General features: G+C 47.7%; 1 protein-coding gene across 7 annotated transcripts in view; it reads left to right on the plus strand.

The window, feature by feature from the left end:
- The window catches only part of fgfr3 (fibroblast growth factor receptor 3), a 269,105-nt gene that overhangs the window by 180,702 nt on the left and 70,386 nt on the right, over nt 1-18,017 (plus strand). For 4 of the 7 annotated variants that reach the window (XM_071382150.1, XM_071382149.1, XM_071382155.1 and 1 more), the window contains 2 exons: nt 1,880-2,070; nt 16,092-16,245. In XM_071382150.1, the coding sequence (XP_071238251.1) occupies nt 1,880-2,070; nt 16,092-16,245 (345 nt within the window). The remainder of the gene's footprint in view (nt 1-1,879; nt 2,071-16,091; nt 16,246-18,017) is intronic. The other 3 variants (XM_071382153.1, XM_071382151.1, XM_071382152.1) reach the window with 2 other exon arrangements.

Raw genomic sequence — 18,017 nt, forward strand, 5'->3', positions numbered from 1 at the left:
TGCTAGGTAAGACACCACCACAGCTACCAGCTAGACATGCTAGGTAAGACACCACCACAGCTACCAACTAGACATGCTAGGTAAGACACCACCACAGCTACCAGTTAGACGTGCTAGGTAAGACACCACCACAGTTAGACATGCTAGACATGCTAGGTAAGACACCACCACAGCTACCAGCTAGACATGCTAGGTAAGACACCACCACAGCTACCAGCTAGATATGCTAGGTAAGACACCACCACAGCTACCAACTAGACATGCTAGGTAAGACACCACCACAGCTACCAACTAGATGTGCTAGGTAAGACACCACCACAGCTAGACAAGCTAGACATGCTAGGTAAGACACCACCACAGCTACCAGCTAGACATGCTAGGTAAGACACCACCACAGCTACCAGCTAGACGTGCTAGGTAAGACACCACCACAGTTAGACATGCTAGGTAAGACACCACCACAGCTCCCAGCTAGACATGCTAGGTAAGACACCACCACAGTTACCAGCTAGACATGCTAGGTAAGACACCACCACAGCTACCAGTTAGACGTAATAGGTAAGACACCACCAAAGCTACCAGCTAGACGTGCTAGGTAAGACACCACCACAGCCACCAGTTAGACATGCTAGGTAAGACACCACCACAGCTACCAGCTAGACGTGCTAGGTAAGACACCACCACAGCTACCAGCTAGACATGCTAGGTAAGACACCACCACAGCTACCAGCTAGACATGCTAGGTAAGACACCACCACAGCTACCAGCTAGACATGCTAGGTAAGACACCACCACAGCTACCAGTTAGACGTGCTAGGTAAGACACCACCACAGTTACCAGCTAGACATGCTAGGTAAGACACCACCACAGCTACCAGCTAGACATGCTAGGTAAGACACCACCACAGCTACCAGCTAGACATGCTAGGTAAGACACCACCACAGTTAGACGTGCTAGGTAAAATACCACCACAGCTACCAGTTAGACATGCTAGGTAAGACACCACCACAGCTACCAACTAGACATGCTAGGTAAGACACCACCACAGCTAGACATGCTAGGTAAGACATCACCACAGCTACCAGCTAGATGTGCTAGGTAAGACATCACCACAGCTACCAGCTAGACGTGCTAGGTAAGACACCACCACAGCTACCAGCTAGACGTGCTAGGTAAGACACCACCACAGCTACCAGCTAGACATGCTAGGTAAGACACCACCACAGCTACCAGTTAGACATGCTAGGTAAGACACCACCACAGCTACCAGCTAGACATGCTAGGTAAGACACCACCACAGCTACCAGTTAGACATGCTAGGTAAGACACCACCACAGCTACCAACTAGACATGCTAGGTAAGACACCACCACAGCTAGACATGCTAGGTAAGACACCACCACAGCTACCAGCTAGACATGCTAGGTAAGACACCACCACAGCTACCAACTAGACATGCTAGGTAAGACACCACCACAGCTAGACATGCTAGGTAAGACACCACCACAGCTACCAGTTAGACGTGCTAGGTAAGACACCACCACAGCTACCAGTTAGACATGCTAGGTAAGACACCACCACAGTTACCAGCTAGACATGCTAGGTAAGACATCACCACAGCTACCAACTAGACGTGCTAGCTAAGACACCACCACAGCTACCAACTAGACGTGCTAGGTAAGACACCACCACAGCTATCAGCTAGACATGCTATCTAAGACGCCTCAACAGGATTTCATAATTTGGGAGAACTGATGGATTCATTGACTTCAGTTCATTTTGTCACATGCTATCAAGGTCATCAGATTCCATACTACACCTGTGTGTTTGTGTTCTACTGACAAACTTCCTGCCCCTCTCACTTCCTTGGCCCATTCAGAGCGCTCCCCTCACAGGCCCATCCTCCAGGCAGGTCTTCCAGCCAATCAGACAGTAGTATTGGGTAGTGATGTGGAGTTCCACTGTAAAGTGTACAGCGATGCCCAGCCTCACATCCAGTGGCTGAAGCACATCGAGGTGAATGGATCCCGGTACGGACCCGACGGTGTCCCATACGTCAACATACTCAAGGTGGGTGGGACTGAATTAATCACACCTGACTTCTTGTCAGCTAGAGCAAATCAGATCTGACTTCCTGTCTGCTGGGTCAATCAGACCTGACATCCAGATTGACTTGGACCAATAAGAAGAGACACTAGATTAGACTCTAGTATTACTCTAGTCTGTAGTAGCTGTGAGGCCACAAGGGATACATTGAGTTGACCTCTAACCTCTACATACAGGGTTAGGATGAGGTCAGGGGCAGAGTAGTTTTAGTGTGGTGTTCAGTTGATAGTGTGATGTTTCTTTAAAGGATTATAGAGACCGGTCTCTCTCCTTAGTCTTCTAGAGACTGGTCTCTCTCCTTAGTCTTCTAGAGACCCGTCTCTCTCCTTAGTCTTCTAGAGACCCGTCTCTCTCCTTAGTCTTCTAGAGACTGGTCTCTCTCCTTAGTCTTCTAGAGACCGGTCTCTCTCCTTAGTCTTCTAGAGACTGGTCTCTCTCCTTAGTCTTCTAGAGACCCGTCTCTCTCCTTAGTCTTCTAGAGACTGGTCTCTCTCCTTAGTCTTCTAGAGACCGGTCTCTCTCCTTAGTCTTCTAGAGACCGGTCTCTCTCCTTAGTCTTCTAGAGACCGGTCTCTCTCCTTAGTCTTCTAGAGACTGGTCTCTCTCCTTAGTCTTCTAGAGACCCGTCTCTCTCCTTAGTCTTCTAGAGACTGGTCTCTCTCCTTAGTCTTCTAGAGACCGGTCTCTCTCCTTAGTCTTCTAGAGACTGGTCTCTCTCCTTAGTCTTCTAGAGACCGGTCTCTCTTCTTAGTCTTCTAGAGATTGGTCTCTCTCCTTAGTCTTCTCTCTCCTTAGTCTCTCCTTAGTCTTCTAGAGACCGGTCTCTCTCCTTAGTCTTCTAGAGACCGGTCTCTCTCCTTAGTCTTCTAGAGACTGGTCTCTCTCCTTAGTCTTCTAGAGACCGGTCTCTCTCCTTAGTCTTCTAGAGACTGGTCTCTCTCCTTAGTCTTCTCTCTCCTTAGTCTCTCCTTAGTCTTCTAGAGACCGGTCTCTCTCCGTAGTCTTCTAGAGACCGGTCTCTCTCCTTAGTCTTCTAGAGACTGGTCTCTCTCCTTAATTCTCTAGAGACTGGTCTCTCTCAGTCTTCTCTCTCCTTAGTCTCTCCTTAGTCTTCTCTCTCCTTAGTCTTCTAGAGACTGGTCTCTTTCCTTAGTCTTCTAGAGACTGGTCTCTCTCCTTAGTCTTCTAGAGACCGGTCTCTCTCCTTAGTCTTCTAGAGACCGGTCTCTCTCCTTAGTCTTCTAGAGACTGGTCTCTCTCCTTATTCTTCTAGAGACTGGTCTCTCTCCTTAGTCTTCTAGAGACCGGTCTCGCTCCTTAGTCTTCTAGAGACCGGTCTCTCTCCTTATTCTTCTAGAGACTGGTCTCTCTCCTTAGTCTTCTAGAGACCGGTCTCGCTCCTTAGTCTTCTAGAGACCGGTCTCTCTCCTTAGTCTTCTAGAGACCGGTCTCTCTCCTTAGTCTTCTAGAGACTGGTCTCTCTCCTTAGTCTTCTAGAGACCGGTCTCTCTCCTTAGTCTTCTAGAGACTGGTCTCTCTCCTTAGTCTTCTAGAGACTGGTCTCTCTCCTTAGTCTTCTAGGTTGTTTAGCATGTATAGTTCTGTAACAGAGCAGTAGTCTGGTGATCTAGAAGAGAGCATGCAGGATTCCTCTCAGGGGACAACACCCTTCCTTCCCACCAGAGTGTTTTAAAAACAGATTTTTAAAGAAAGAGACTCCCAGAGAAATAAAGAATTTCGCTTTCTCATTTTGGCACCGAGGGAATAAAACAATCATCTGGTTTGGACTAAAGTTAACTAGTGTGGTGGCGGCAGGGAGGCAGGCAGAGACGGCTGTTAACCACCCAGACTCTGATGTGCTGTGTCGCCTCGTCTGAGAGAGGGAGGAGGAGGAGGAGAGGAGGAGAGAGGGAAGGAGGGAAGAGGCACCCGAAAAAGCCACCATGGAAAAACTGAGCGGAAGAACAAGGGGAAGGGCAGAGTCAGCAGAGAGAGAAAGGGGGGGGAGAGAGAGAGAGAGAGAGAGAGGGGGGGGGGGGGGGGGGCAGAGAGAGAGAGAGGACAGAGCGCCTCGGCTACCCAGACCACGGCTCCACACTATTTTAGTCTCCACATAATTGAAGCAGTCTGGGACTGGCCCCACCACAGTCTTTAGAGTTGATATGGGACTGGCCCCACCACAGTCTTTAGAGTTGATATGGGACTGGCCCCACCACAGTCTTTAGAGTTGGTCTGGGACTGGCCCCACCACAGTCTTTAGAGTTGATATGGGACTGGCCCCACCACAGTCTTTAGAGTTGGTCTGGGACTGGCCCCGCCACAGTCTTTAGAGTTGATATGGGCCTGGCCCCACCACAGTCTTTAGAGTTGATATGGGACTGGCCCCACCACAGTCTTTAGAGTTGATATGGGACTGGCCCCACCACAGTCTTTAGAGTTGATATTGGCCTGGCCCCACCACAGTCTTTAGAGTTGGTCTGGGACTGGCCCCACCACAGTCTTTAGAGTTGATATGGGACTGGCCCCACCACAGTCTTTAGAGTTGGTCTGGGACTGGCCCCACCACAGTCTTTAGAGTTGGTCTGGGACTGGCCCCACCACAGTCTTTAGAGTTGATATGGGACTGGCCCCACCACAGTCTTTAGAGTTGGTCTGGGACTGGCCCCGCCACAGTCTTTAGAGTTGATATGGGACTGGCCCCACCACAGTCTTTACAGTTGATATGGGACTGGCCCCACCACAGTCTTTATAGTTGATATGGGACTGGCCCCACCACAGTCTTTAGAGTTGTTTTGGGACTGGCCCCACCACAGTCTTTAGAGTTGATATGGGACTGGCCCCACCACAGTCTTTAGAGTTGATATGGGACTGGCCCCACCACAGTCTTTAGAGTTGATATGGGACTGGCCCCACCACAGTCTTTAGAGTTGATATGGGACTGGCCCCACCACAGTCTTTAGAGTTGATATGGGACTGGCCCCACCACAGTCTTTAGAGTTGATATGGGACTGGCCCCACCACAGTCGTTAGAGTTGGTCTGGGACTGGCCCCACCACAGTCTTTAGAGTTGGTCTGGGACTGGCCCCACCACAGTCTTTAGAGTTGATATGGGACTGGCCCCACCACAGTCTTTAGAGTTGGTCTGGGACTGGCCCCGCCACAGTCTTTAGAGTTGATATGGGCCTGGCCCCACCACAGTCTTTAGAGTTGATATGGGACTGGCCCCACCACAGTCTTTAGAGTTGATATGGGACTGGCCCCACCACAGTCTTTAGAGTTGATATGGGCCTGGCCCCACCACAGTCTTTAGAGTTGGTCTGGGACTGGCCCCACCACAGTCTTTAGAGTTGATATGGGACTGGCCCCACCACAGTCTTTAGAGTTGGTCTGGGACTGGCCCCACCACAGTCTTTAGAGTTGGTCTGGGACTGGCCCCACCACAGTCTATAGAGTTGATATGGGACTGGCCCCACCACAGTCTTTAGAGTTGGTCTGGGACTGGCCCCGCCACAGTCTTTAGAGTTGATATGGGCCTGGCCCCACCACAGTCTTTAGAGTTGATATGGGACTGGCCCCACCACAGTCTTTACAGTTGATATGGGACTGGCCCCACCACAGTCTTTATAGTTGATATGGGACTGGCCCCACCACAGTCTTTAGAGTTGTTTTGGGACTGGCCCCACCACAGTCTTTAGAGTTGATATGGGACTGGCCCCACCACAGTCTTTAGAGTTGATATGGGACTGGCCCCACCACAGTCTTTAGAGTTGATATGGGACTGGCCCCACCACAGTCTTTAGAGTTGATATGGGACTGGCCCCACCACAGTCTTTAGAGTTGATATGGGACTGGCCCCACCACAGTCTTTAGAGTTGATATGGGACTGGCCCCACCACAGTCGTTAGAGTTGGTCTGGGACTGGCCCCACCACAGTCTGTAGAGTAGATATGGGACTGGCCCCACCACAGTCTTTAGAGTTGATATGGGACTGGCCCCACCACAGTCTGTAGAGTTGATATGGGACTGGCCCCACCACAGTCTGTAGAGTTGATATGGGACTGGCCCCACCACAGTCTGTAGAGTTGATATGGGACTGTTCCCACCACAGTCTTTAGAGTTGGTCTGGGACTGGCCCCACCACAGTCTTTAGAGTTGATATGGGACTGGCCCCACCACAGTCTTTAGAGTTGATATGGGACTGGCCCCACCACAGTCTTTAGAGTTGATATGGGACTGGCCCCACCACAGTCTTTAGAGTTGATATGGGACTGGCCCCACCACAGTCTTTAGAGTTGATATGGGACTGGCCCCACCACAGTCTTTAGAGTTGATATGGGACTGGCCCCACCACAGTCTTTAGAGTTGATATGGGACTGGCCCCACCACAGTCTTTAGAGTTGATATGGGACTGGCCCCACCACAGTCTGTAGAGTTGGTCTGGGACTGGCCCCACCACAGTCTTTAGAGTTGATATGGGACTGGCCCCACCACAGTCTTTAGAGTTGGTATGGGACTGGCCCCACCACAGTCTTTAGAGTTGATATGGGCCTGGCCCCACCACAGTCTTTAGAGTTGGTCTGGGACTGGCCCCACCACAGTCTTTAGAGTTGATATGGGACTGGCCCCACCACAGTCTTTAGAGTTGGTCTGGGACTGGCCCCACCACAGTCTTTAGAGTTGGTCTGGGACTGGCCCCACCACAGTCTATAGAGTTGATATGGGACTGGCCCCACCACAGTCTTTAGAGTTGGTCTGGGACTGGCCCCGCCACAGTCTTTAGAGTTGATATGGGCCTGGCCCCACCACAGTCTTTAGAGTTGATATGGGACTGGCCCCACCACAGTCTTTACAGTTGATATGGGACTGGCCCCACCACAGTCTTTATAGTTGATATGGGACTGGCCCCACCACAGTCTTTAGAGTTGTTTTGGGACTGGCCCCACCACAGTCTTTAGAGTTGATATGGGACTGGCCCCACCACAGTCTTTAGAGTTGATATGGGACTGGCCCCACCACAGTCTTTAGAGTTGATATGGGACTGGCCCCACCACAGTCTTTAGAGTTGATATGGGACTGGCCCCACCACAGTCTTTAGAGTTGATATGGGACTGGCCCCACCACAGTCTTTAGAGTTGATATGGGACTGGCCCCACCACAGTCGTTAGAGTTGGTCTGGGACTGGCCCCACCACAGTCTGTAGAGTAGATATGGGACTGGCCCCACCACAGTCTTTAGAGTTGATATGGGACTGGCCCCACCACAGTCTGTAGAGTTGATATGGGACTGGCCCCACCACAGTCTGTAGAGTTGATATGGGACTGGCCCCACCACAGTCTGTAGAGTTGATATGGGACTGTTCCCACCACAGTCTTTAGAGTTGGTCTGGGACTGGCCCCACCACAGTCTTTAGAGTTGATATGGGACTGGCCCCACCACAGTCTTTAGAGTTAATATGGGACTGGCCCCACCACAGTCTTTAGAGTTGATATGGGACTGGCCCCACCACAGTCTTTAGAGTTGATATGGGACTGGCCCCACCACAGTCTTTAGAGTTGATATGGGACTGGCCCCACCACAGTCTTTAGAGTTGATATGGGACTGGCCCCACCACAGTCTTTAGAGTTGATATGGGACTGGCCCCACCACAGTCTTTAGAGTTGATATGGGACTGGCCCCACCACAGTCTGTAGAGTTGGTCTGGGACTGGCCCCACCACAGTCTTTAGAGTTGATATGGGACTGGCCCCACCACAGTCTTTAGAGTTGGTATGGGACTGGCCCCACCACAGTCTTTAGAGTTGATATGGGACTGGCCCCACCACAGTCTCTAGAGTTGATATGGGACTGGCCCCACCACAGTCTGTAGAGTTGGTCTGGGACTGGCCCCACCACAGTCTTTAGAGTTGATATGGGACTGGCCCCACCACAGTCTGTAGAGTTGATATGGGACTGGCCCCACCACAGTCTGTAGAGTTGATATGGGACTGGCCCCACCACAGTCTTTAGGGTTGATATGGGACTGGCCCCACCACAGTCTTTAGAGTTGGTCTGGGACTGGCCCCGCCACAGTCTTTAGAGTTGATATGGGCCTGGCCCCACCACAGTCTTTAGAGTTGATATGGGACTGGCCCCACCACAGTCTTTAGAGTTGATATGGGACTGGCCCCACCACAGTCTTTAGAGTTGATATGGGACTGGCCCCACCACAGTCTGTAGAGTTGATATGGGACTGGCCCCACCACAGTCTTTAGAGTTGATATGGGACTGGCCCCACCACAGTCTGTAGAGTTGATCTGGGACTGGCCCCACCACAGTCTGTAGAGTTGATATGGGACTGGCCCCACCACAGTCTTTAGAGTTGGTCTGGGACTGGCCCCACCACAGTCTTTAGAGTTGATATGGGACTGGCCCCACCACAGTCTTTAGAGTTGGTCTGGGACTGGCCCCACCACAGTCTTTAGAGTTGATCTGGGACTGGCCCCACCACAGTCTTTAGAGTTGATATGGGACTGGCCCCACCACAGTCTGTAGAGTTGATATGGGACTGGCCCCACCACAGTCTTTAGAGTTGGTCTGGGACTGGCCCCACCACAGTCTTTAGAGTTGATATGGGACTGGCCCCACCACAGTCTTTAGAGTTGGTCTGGGACTGGCCCCACCACAGTCTTTAGAGTTGATATGGGACTGGCCCCACCACGCCACAGCTCTACTGACATCTTAAGACTATGACTGGGGGGGGGTAAGAGCATCTAGGTAGAAGAGACGAGTGGAATTAAATGTTGGTAGGGATGTTTTTAAGAAAAATGTATAACATTTTAATGATTGGTAAGTATATTATACAGTTGAAGTCGAAAGTTTACATACACCTTAGCCAAATACATTTAAACTCATTTTTTCAGATTTCCTAACATTTAATCCTGGTAAAAAGTCCCGGTCTTAGGTCAGTTAGGATCACCACTTTATTTTAAGAATGTGAAATGTCAGAATAATAGTAGAGAGAATGATTTATTTCAGCAGAAGTTCACATACACTCAATTAGTATTTGGTAGCATTGCCTTTAAATTGTTTAACTTGGGTCAAACGTTTCGGGTAGACTTCCACAAGCTTCCCACAATAAGTTGGGTGAATTTTGTCCCATTCCTCCTGACAGAGCTGGTGTAACTGAGTCAGGTTTGTAGGCCTCTTTGCTCGCACACGCTTTTTCAGTTCTGCCCACAAATGTTCTATAGGATTGAGGTCAGGGCTTTGTGATGGCCACTCCAATACCTTGACTTTGTTGTCCTTAAGTCATTTTGCCACAATTTTGGAAGTATGCTGGGGTCAATACAATCCAAGATGGCGTTGCAGTCGGACGTGTGTTTGTCTTGTCCCGTGTAAATAGTCCTCGGTTTTTTTTTCGTATGCATTTCGTATATATTTTAATTTCACTTTCCATTTAGGAACTGAATATACATTCCGCCTCACCCAATGTGGTACGGATCTGCTATTTCTTTTATACTTTAGAACCGGAACCCCAATCAGAAGCTAGCCAGATAACTAGCTACTAGCTAGTAGTCAGTTAGCCACTGCTGCGGTCTTCACCCTTAACTCGGACACCAGCCAGCTTCAGCTCGGGCCAATACCTGCCAGTCTGCAAGCGCGATATCAACCCAGAGCATATAGGACTGCTTTTTCACTACCACATCACCGGATTTTTTTTTTCCTTCTACTTCATCACCGGATTTCAGCCGCAGGCTATTTAGCTAGCTAGCTTATTTGCACGCTAGCTAGCTGCAAACCGTGTGTCTATTGGCTTACGTCGATCCCGGAGCAAACGTAATTTATTCCGGAGCTAGCTGAGGAGCTCCATCAGCCATTCCTGGGCTACAGTCACCTATCCGGACCCGTTTTTTTTTTTGTTGCTGCAGATACGGAGCCCCACCGGGCCTTCACGACTGACTGCCGACGTTATCTGCCCGAGGGAGTTATCCAACTGGCAGCCCCGTCCCGACGTTACCTGAACACTCATCTGGGGCCCGCTAATCGTTAGCTGTCTTATCGGCTGCTATCTGAATAAGTACATCGGACAATTATTATTATTATTATTTTTTAATATTTTTTTTCTTGGGCCACTATATCTATTTTGCCAATTTGGATTGATCCCCTCTACCACACGGAACCCCACTAACCTACCGACGGAAACGCACGAGGTATCTACAATTAGACCTCCATCCTATGCTATCTTGCTACCGATAGCCTCTACCCGGCCTACTGTCTGGATCGCCGTGACCCCAACCAACCTCTACTCACTGGACCCTTATTGATCACTCGATTAAGCATGCCTCTCCTTAATGTAAATATGCCTTGTCCATTGTTGTTCTGGTTAGTGTTTATTGGCTTATTTCACTGTAGAGACTCGAGCCCTGCTCACTATACCATATCCAACCTCTCAGTTCCACCACCCACATATGCGATGACATCACCTGGTTTCAACGATGTTTCTAGAGACAATATCTCTCTCATCATCACTCAATACCTAGGTTTACCTCCACTGTATTCACATCCTACCATACCTTTGTCTGTACATTATTCCTTTAAGCTATTTTATCGCCCCCAGAAACTTCCTTTTACTCTCTGCTCTAGAAGTTCTAGACGACCAATTCTCATAGCTTTTAGCCGTACCCTTATCCTACTCCTCCTCTGTTCCTCTGGTGATGTAGAGGTGAATCCAGGCCCTGCAGTACCTAGCTCCACTCCTATTCCCCAGGCGCTCTCTTTTGATGACTTCTGTAACCGTAATAGCCTTGGCTTCATGCATGTTAACATTAGAAGCCTCCTCCCTAAGTTTGTTTTGTTCACTGCTTTAGCACACTCTGCCAACCCGGATGTTTTAGCCGTGTCTGAATCCTGGCTTAGAAAGACCACCAAAAATTCAGACATTTTCATCCCCAATTACAAGATTTTCAGACAAGATAGAACGGCCAAAGGGGGCGGTGTTGCAATCTACTGCAAAGATTGCCTGCAGAGTTCTGTTTTACTATCCAGGTCTGTTCCCAAACAATTTGAACTTCTACTTTTAAAAATCCACCTCTCTAAAAACAAGTCTCTCACCGTTGCCGCCTGCTATAGACCACCCTCTGCCCCCAGCTGTGCTCTGGACACTATATGTGAACTGATTGCCCCCCATCTATCTTCAGAGCTCGTGCTGCTAGGCGACCTAAATTTGAACATGCTCAACACCCCAGCCACCCTACAATCTAAGCTTGATGCCCTCAATCTCACACAAATCATCAATGAACCTACCAGGTACCACCCCAATTCCGTAAACACGGGTACCCTCATAGATATCATCCTAACAAACTTGCCCTCCAAATACACCTCTGCTGTTTTCAACCAAGATCTCAGCGATCACTGCCTCATTGCCTGCATCCGTAATGGGTCAGCGGTCAAACGACCTCCACTCATCACTGTCAAACGCTCCCTGAAACACTTCAGCGAGCAGGCCTTTCTAATCGACCTGGCCGGGGTATCCTGGAAGGATATTGATCTCATCCCGTCAGTAGAGGATGCCTGGACTTTTTTTTAAAAATGCCTTCCTCACCATCTTGAATAAGCATGCCCCATTCAAGAAATTTAGAACCAGGAACAGATATAGCCCTTGGTTCTCTCCTGACCTGACTGCCCTTAACCAACAGAAAAACATCCTATGGCGTTCTGCATTAGCATCGAACAGCCCCCGTGATATGCAACTTTTCAGGGAAGCCAGAAACCAATATACACAGGCAGTTAGAACAGCCAAGGCTAGCTTTTTCAAGCAGAAATTTGCTTCCTGCAACACAAATTCAAAAAAGTTCTGGGACACCGTAAAGTCCATGGAGAATAAGAACACCTCCTCCCAGCTTCCAACCGCTCTGAAGATAGGAAACACTGTCACCACCGACAAACCCACTATAATTGAGAATTTCAATAAGCATTTTTCTACGGCTGGCCATGCTTTCCACCTGGCTACCCCTACCCCGGACAACAGCACTGCCCTCCCCTCTGCTACTCGCCCAAGCCTTCCCCATTTCTCTTTCTCCCAAATACAGTCAGCTGATGTTCTAAAAGAGCTGCAAAATCTGGACCCTTACAAATCAGCCGGGCTAGATAATCTGGACCCTTTCTTTCTAAAACTATCTGCTGAAATTGTGGCCACCCCTATTACTAGCCTCTTCAACCTCTCTTTCGTGTCGTCTGAGATTCCCAAAGATTGGAAAGCAGCTGCGGTTATCCCCCTCTTCAAAGGGGGGGACACTCTTGACCCTAACAGCTACAGACCTATATCTATCCTACCCTGCCTTTCTAAGGTCTTCGAAAGCCAAGTCAACAAACAGATTACCGACCATTTCGAATCCCACCATACCTTCTCCGCTATGCAATCTGGTTTCAGAGCTGGTCATGGGTGCACCTCAGCCACGCTCAAGGTCATAAACGATATCTTAACCGCCATCGATAGGAAACAATACTGTGCAGCCGTATTCATTGACCTGGCCAAGGCTTTTGACTCTGTCAATCACCACATCCTCATCGGCAGACTCGACAGCCTTGGTTTCTCTAATGATTGCCTCGCCTGGTTCACCAACTACTTCTCTGATCGAGTTCAGTGTGTCAAATCGGAGGGTCTGTTGTCAGTCTGCCTCTGGCAGTCTCTATGGGGGTGCCACAGGGTTCAATTCTTGGACCGACTCTCTTCTCTGTATACATCAATGATGTCGCTCTTGCTGCTGGTGATTCTCTGATCCACCTCTACGCAGACGACACTATTCTGTATACTTCTGGCCCTTCTTTTGACACTGTGTTAACAACCCTCCAGGCGAGCTTCAATGCCATACAACTCTCCTTCCGTGGCCTCCAATTGCTCTTAAATACAAGTAAAACTAAATGCATGCTCTTCAACCGATCGCTGCCTGCACCTGCCCGCCTGTCCAACATCACTACTCTGGACGGCTCTGACTTAGAATATGTGGACAACTACAAATACCTAGGTGTCTGGTTAGACTGTAAACTCTCCTTCCAGACTCACATCAAACATCTCCAATCCAAAGTCAAATCTAGAATTGGCTTCCTATTCCGCAACAAAGCATCCTTTACTCATGCTGCCAAACATACCCTTGTAAAACTGACCATCCTACCAATCCTCGACTTCGGTGATGTCATTTACAAAATAGCCTCCAAAACCCTACTCAATAAATTGGATGCAGTCTATCACAGTGCCATCCGTTTTGTCACCAAAGCCCCATATACTACCCACCACTGCGACCTGTACACTCTCGTTGGCTGGCCCTCGCTTCATACTCGTCGCCAAACCCACTGGTTCCAGGTCATCTACAAGACCCTGCTAGGTAAAGTCCCCCCTTATCTCAGCTCGCTGGTCACCATAGCAGCACCTACCTGTAGCACGCGCTCCAGCAGGTATATCTCTCTAGTCACCCCCAAAACCAATTCTTCCTTTGGACGCCTCTCCTTCCAGTTCTCTGCTGCCAATGACTGGAACGAACTACAAAAATCTCTGAAACTGGAAACACTTATCTCCCTCACTAGCTTTAAGCACCAGCTGTCAGAGCAGCTCATAGATTACTGCACCTGTACATAGCCCATCTATAATTTAGCCCAAACAACTACCTCTTTACCTACTGTATTTATTTATTTATTTATTTTGCTCCTTTGCACCCCATTATTTCTGTCTCTACTTTGCGCTTTCTTCCACTGCAAACCAACCATTCCATTGTTTTTTATTTTTTATTTTACTTGCTGTGTTGTATTCACTTCGCCTCCATGGCCTTTTTATATTTTTATTTATTTATACATATATTTGTTTGCCTTCACCTCCCTTATCTCACCTCACTTGCTCACATTGTATATAGACTTATTTTTTTTCACTGTATTATTGACTATATGTTTGTTTTACTCCATGTGTAACTATGTGTTGTTGTATGTGTCGAACTGCTTTGCTTTATCTTGGCCAGGTCGCAATTGTAAATGAGAACGTGTTCTCAATTTGCCTACCTGGTTAAATAAAGGTTAAATAAAAAATAAATAAAAATAAATAAATAAAATAAATTGTTCATTTGGAAGACCCATTTGCGACCAAGCTTTAACTTCCTGACTGATGTCTTGAGATGTTGCTTCAATATATCCACATAATTTTCCTACCTCATGATGCCATCTATTTTGTGAAGTGCACCAGTCCCTCCTGCAGCAAAGCACCCCCACAACATGATGCTGCCACCCCCTTGTTTCACGGTTGGGATGGTGTTCTTCGGGTTGCAAGCCTCCCCCTTTTCCCTCCAAACATAACTATGGTCATTATGGCCAAACAGTTCTATTTTTGTTTCATCAGACCAGAGGACATTTCTCCAAAAAGTACGATTTTTGTCCCCATGTGCAGTTGCAAACCGTAGTCTGGCATTTTTATGGCGGTTTTGGAGCAGTGGCTTCTTCCTTGCTGAGTGGCCTTTCAGGTTATGTCGATATAGGACTCGTTTTACTGTGGATATACATACTTTTGTACCTGTTTCCTCCAGCATCTTCACAAGGTCCTTTGCTGTTGTTCTGGGATTGATTTGCACTTTTCGCACCGAAGTACGTTCATCTCTAGGAGACAGAACGCTTCTCCTTCCTGAGCAGTATGGCGGCTGCATGGTCCCATGGTGTTTATACTTGCGTACTATTGTTTGTACAGATGAACGTGGTACCTTCAGACATTTGGAAATTGCTCCCAAGGTTGAACCAGACTTGTGGAGGTCTAAAAAAAAATTCTGAGGTCTTGGCTGATTTCTGTTGATTTTCCCATGATGTCAAACAAAGAGGCACTGAGTTTGAAGGTAGGCCTTGAAATACATCCACCTCCAATTGACTCAAATAATGTCAATTAGCCTAACAGAAGCTTCTAACGCCGTGACATCATTTTCTGGAATTTTCCAAGCTGTTTAAGTAAAGGCACAGTCAACTTAGTGTATGTAAACTTCTGACCCACTGGAATTGTGATACAGTGAATTACAAGTGAAATAATCTGTCTGTAAACAATTGTTGGAAAAATGACTTGTGTCATGCACAAAGTAGATGTCCTAACCGACTTGCCAAAACTATAGTTTGTTAACAAGACAGATAGACAGATATAATATATTAAAACTTCATATAAAATTAATGAACCAGCTACAGTTTAATATATGATCTGTTTAATGAACCAGGTACAGTTTAATATATGATCTGTTTAATGAACCAGCTACAGTTTAATATATGATCTGTTTAATGAACCAGCTACAGTTTAATATATGATCTGTTTAATGAACCAGCTACAGTTTAATATATGATCTGTTTAATGAACCAGGTACCGTTTAATATATGATCTGTTTAATGAACCAGGTACCGTTTAATATATGATCTGTTTAATGAACCAGGTACAGTTTAATATATGATCTGTTTAATGAACCAGGTACCGTTTAATATATGATCTGTTTAATGAACCAGGTACAGTTTAATATATGATCTGTTTTCTCCTCATGTTTAATTATTGATCAACAGTTTTTTCCCATCACGAGTAATGATGCGTTGTGTCTGTGTTTTGCATATGTACTTACATAAGCCTTTCAGTTGTAGGACTGACTAGGTATCCCCCTTTCCCTTTCCTTTATTGTCCTTATCTACAGCTTCCATCTCACGGTGTGTTTTAACCACAGAGATCCTATTGGATCAAAGTTTTCCTTTAACAAAATGGAGAATTTTTAGGCATGTTGCTAGGATCCCAATGTAGAGTTATAATATGTAATTGTATGGTTCTAACTCTCCTCTTCTCCAGAGTCTAGTGAGCAGGAGAACAGAGGTTGATGTTATACTGGCTGTGTTGTTGTTTACACCAGTGTGTGTTAACCCCTTCTATCCAGAGTCCAGTCAGCAGGAGAACAGAGGTTGATGTTATACTGGCTGTGTTGTTGTTTACACCAGTGTGTTTTAACCCCTTCTATCCAGAGTCTAGTCAGCAGGAGAACAGAGGTTGATGTTAAACTGGATGTGTTGAATGTGACCGAAGCTGATGCTGGGAAGTACTGGTGTCGAGCATCTAACTTTGTAGGAAAGTCAGAAAACGCCTTCTGGCTCACAGTACACAGACCAGGTAAACCAGGTAAACCCACTATCACTACGACCACCTGGCGCTCCAAGCTGTCACCTGTTGTAACAACCCCCCTCTCTCTATCTAACCCATCTGTTTCCCCTCCTCTATCTCTCCCTCGGTTTCCTCTCCTCTTTATCTCCCGCTATCTCTATCTCACCCTCTATCTCTCCTTCTCTGTTTCCCCTCCTCTATCTCTCCTTCTCTGTTTCCTTTCCTCCCTCTATCTCTCACTCTCTGTCTCCCCTCCTCTATCTCTCCCTCTCTGTTTCCCCTCCTCTATCTCTCCTTCTCTGTTTCCTCTCCTCCTCTATCTCTCATTCTCTCTCCCTCTCTGTTTCCCCTCCTCTATATCTTCCTCTACCTCCCCCTCTCTGTTTCCTCTCCTCTTTATCTCCCTCTATCTCTCCCTCTCTGTTTCCCCTCCTCTATCTCTCCCTCTCGGTTTCCTCTCCTCTATATCTCCCTCTATCTCTCCCTCTGTTTCCCCTCCTCTATCTCCCTATGTCTCTCCCTCTCTGTTTCCCCTCCTCTATCTCTCCTTCTCTGTTTCCTCTCCTCCTCTATCTCTCCTTCTCTCTCCCTCTCTGTTTCCCCTCCTCTATCTCTCCCTCTCGGTTTCCTCTCCTCTATATCTCCCTCTATCTCTCCCTCTGTTTCCCCTCCTCTATCTCCCTATGTCTCTCCCTCTATCTCTCCCTCTCTGTTTCCTTTCCTCTTTATCTCCCTCTCTCTCCCTCTCTGTTTCCCCTCCTCTATATCTCTCTATCTCTCCCTATCTGTTTCTCCTCCTCTATCTCTCCCTATCTGTTTCTCCTCCTCTATCTCTCCTCTCTGTTTCCCCTCTATATCTCTCTCTATCTCTTCCTATCTGTTTCTCCTCCTCTATCTCTCCCTATCTGTTTCTCCTCCTCTATCTCTCCCTATCTGTTTCTCCTCCTCTATCTCTCCCCTCTGTTTCCCATCTATATCTCTCTCTATCTCTCCCTATCTGTTTCTCCTCCTCTATCTCTCCCTATCTGTTTCTCCTCCTCTATCTCTCCCTATCTGTTTCTCCTCCTCTATCTCTCCCCTCTGTTTCCCCTCTATATCTCTCTCTATCTGTTTCTCCTCCTCTATCTCTCCCTATCTGTTTCCCCTCCTCTATCTCTCCCTATCTGTTTCTCCTCCTCTATCTCTCCCTATCTGTTTCTCCTCCTCTATCTCTCCCCTCTGTTTCCCCTCTATATGTCCCCTGTTCTGGCTCAGTCTGTCTCTCCTGTGCTGCTTAATGGCTGGCTGGTTGATGAGCAGAAACCCTCTCCTATATTAGGGTTGAGCTGATGCTTGTCTCATCCATTTACCATCTCCTGCTTCAGATCAATACAACCACAATTTCACAGCCTTCATTAGTGCTAGTACTTCAATAGGCTGCCCTCTCCCTTTCCTCAAACACACACCATGTTATTCCAGCCATATCGGTGTATTCATCCCTTTCTCCCCTCTCCTCAGTTTGACAGCAGTACATGGTGTGGTGGTGACCTCTGGGTGGTGGCTTCTCTATGGCTGCTCTGGGTGTCTGCTGTTGTCAGGTGGTGGTAAAGACCATCCTAGTGATGTTACATCAAGCTGATTGAGCCCGGTGGAATAAGGTCTTCAGTCCTGCTTCCTGTTACCCCTAACCCCTGACCTCTAACCTTCTATTCCCATGGTGACTGGTCTACTCTGAGATGCTCCTGGTGGTCGGTGGTTTTAGTGTTTTGGTGTTTGGTGCATTTTCTATTGGAGCGTTTGGTTTATGAAAT

The sequence above is a fragment of the Salvelinus alpinus genome, chromosome 34, assembly GCF_045679555.1.
Source record: "Salvelinus alpinus chromosome 34, SLU_Salpinus.1, whole genome shotgun sequence".
NCBI classification, from domain to species: domain Eukaryota; kingdom Metazoa; phylum Chordata; class Actinopteri; order Salmoniformes; family Salmonidae; genus Salvelinus; species Salvelinus alpinus.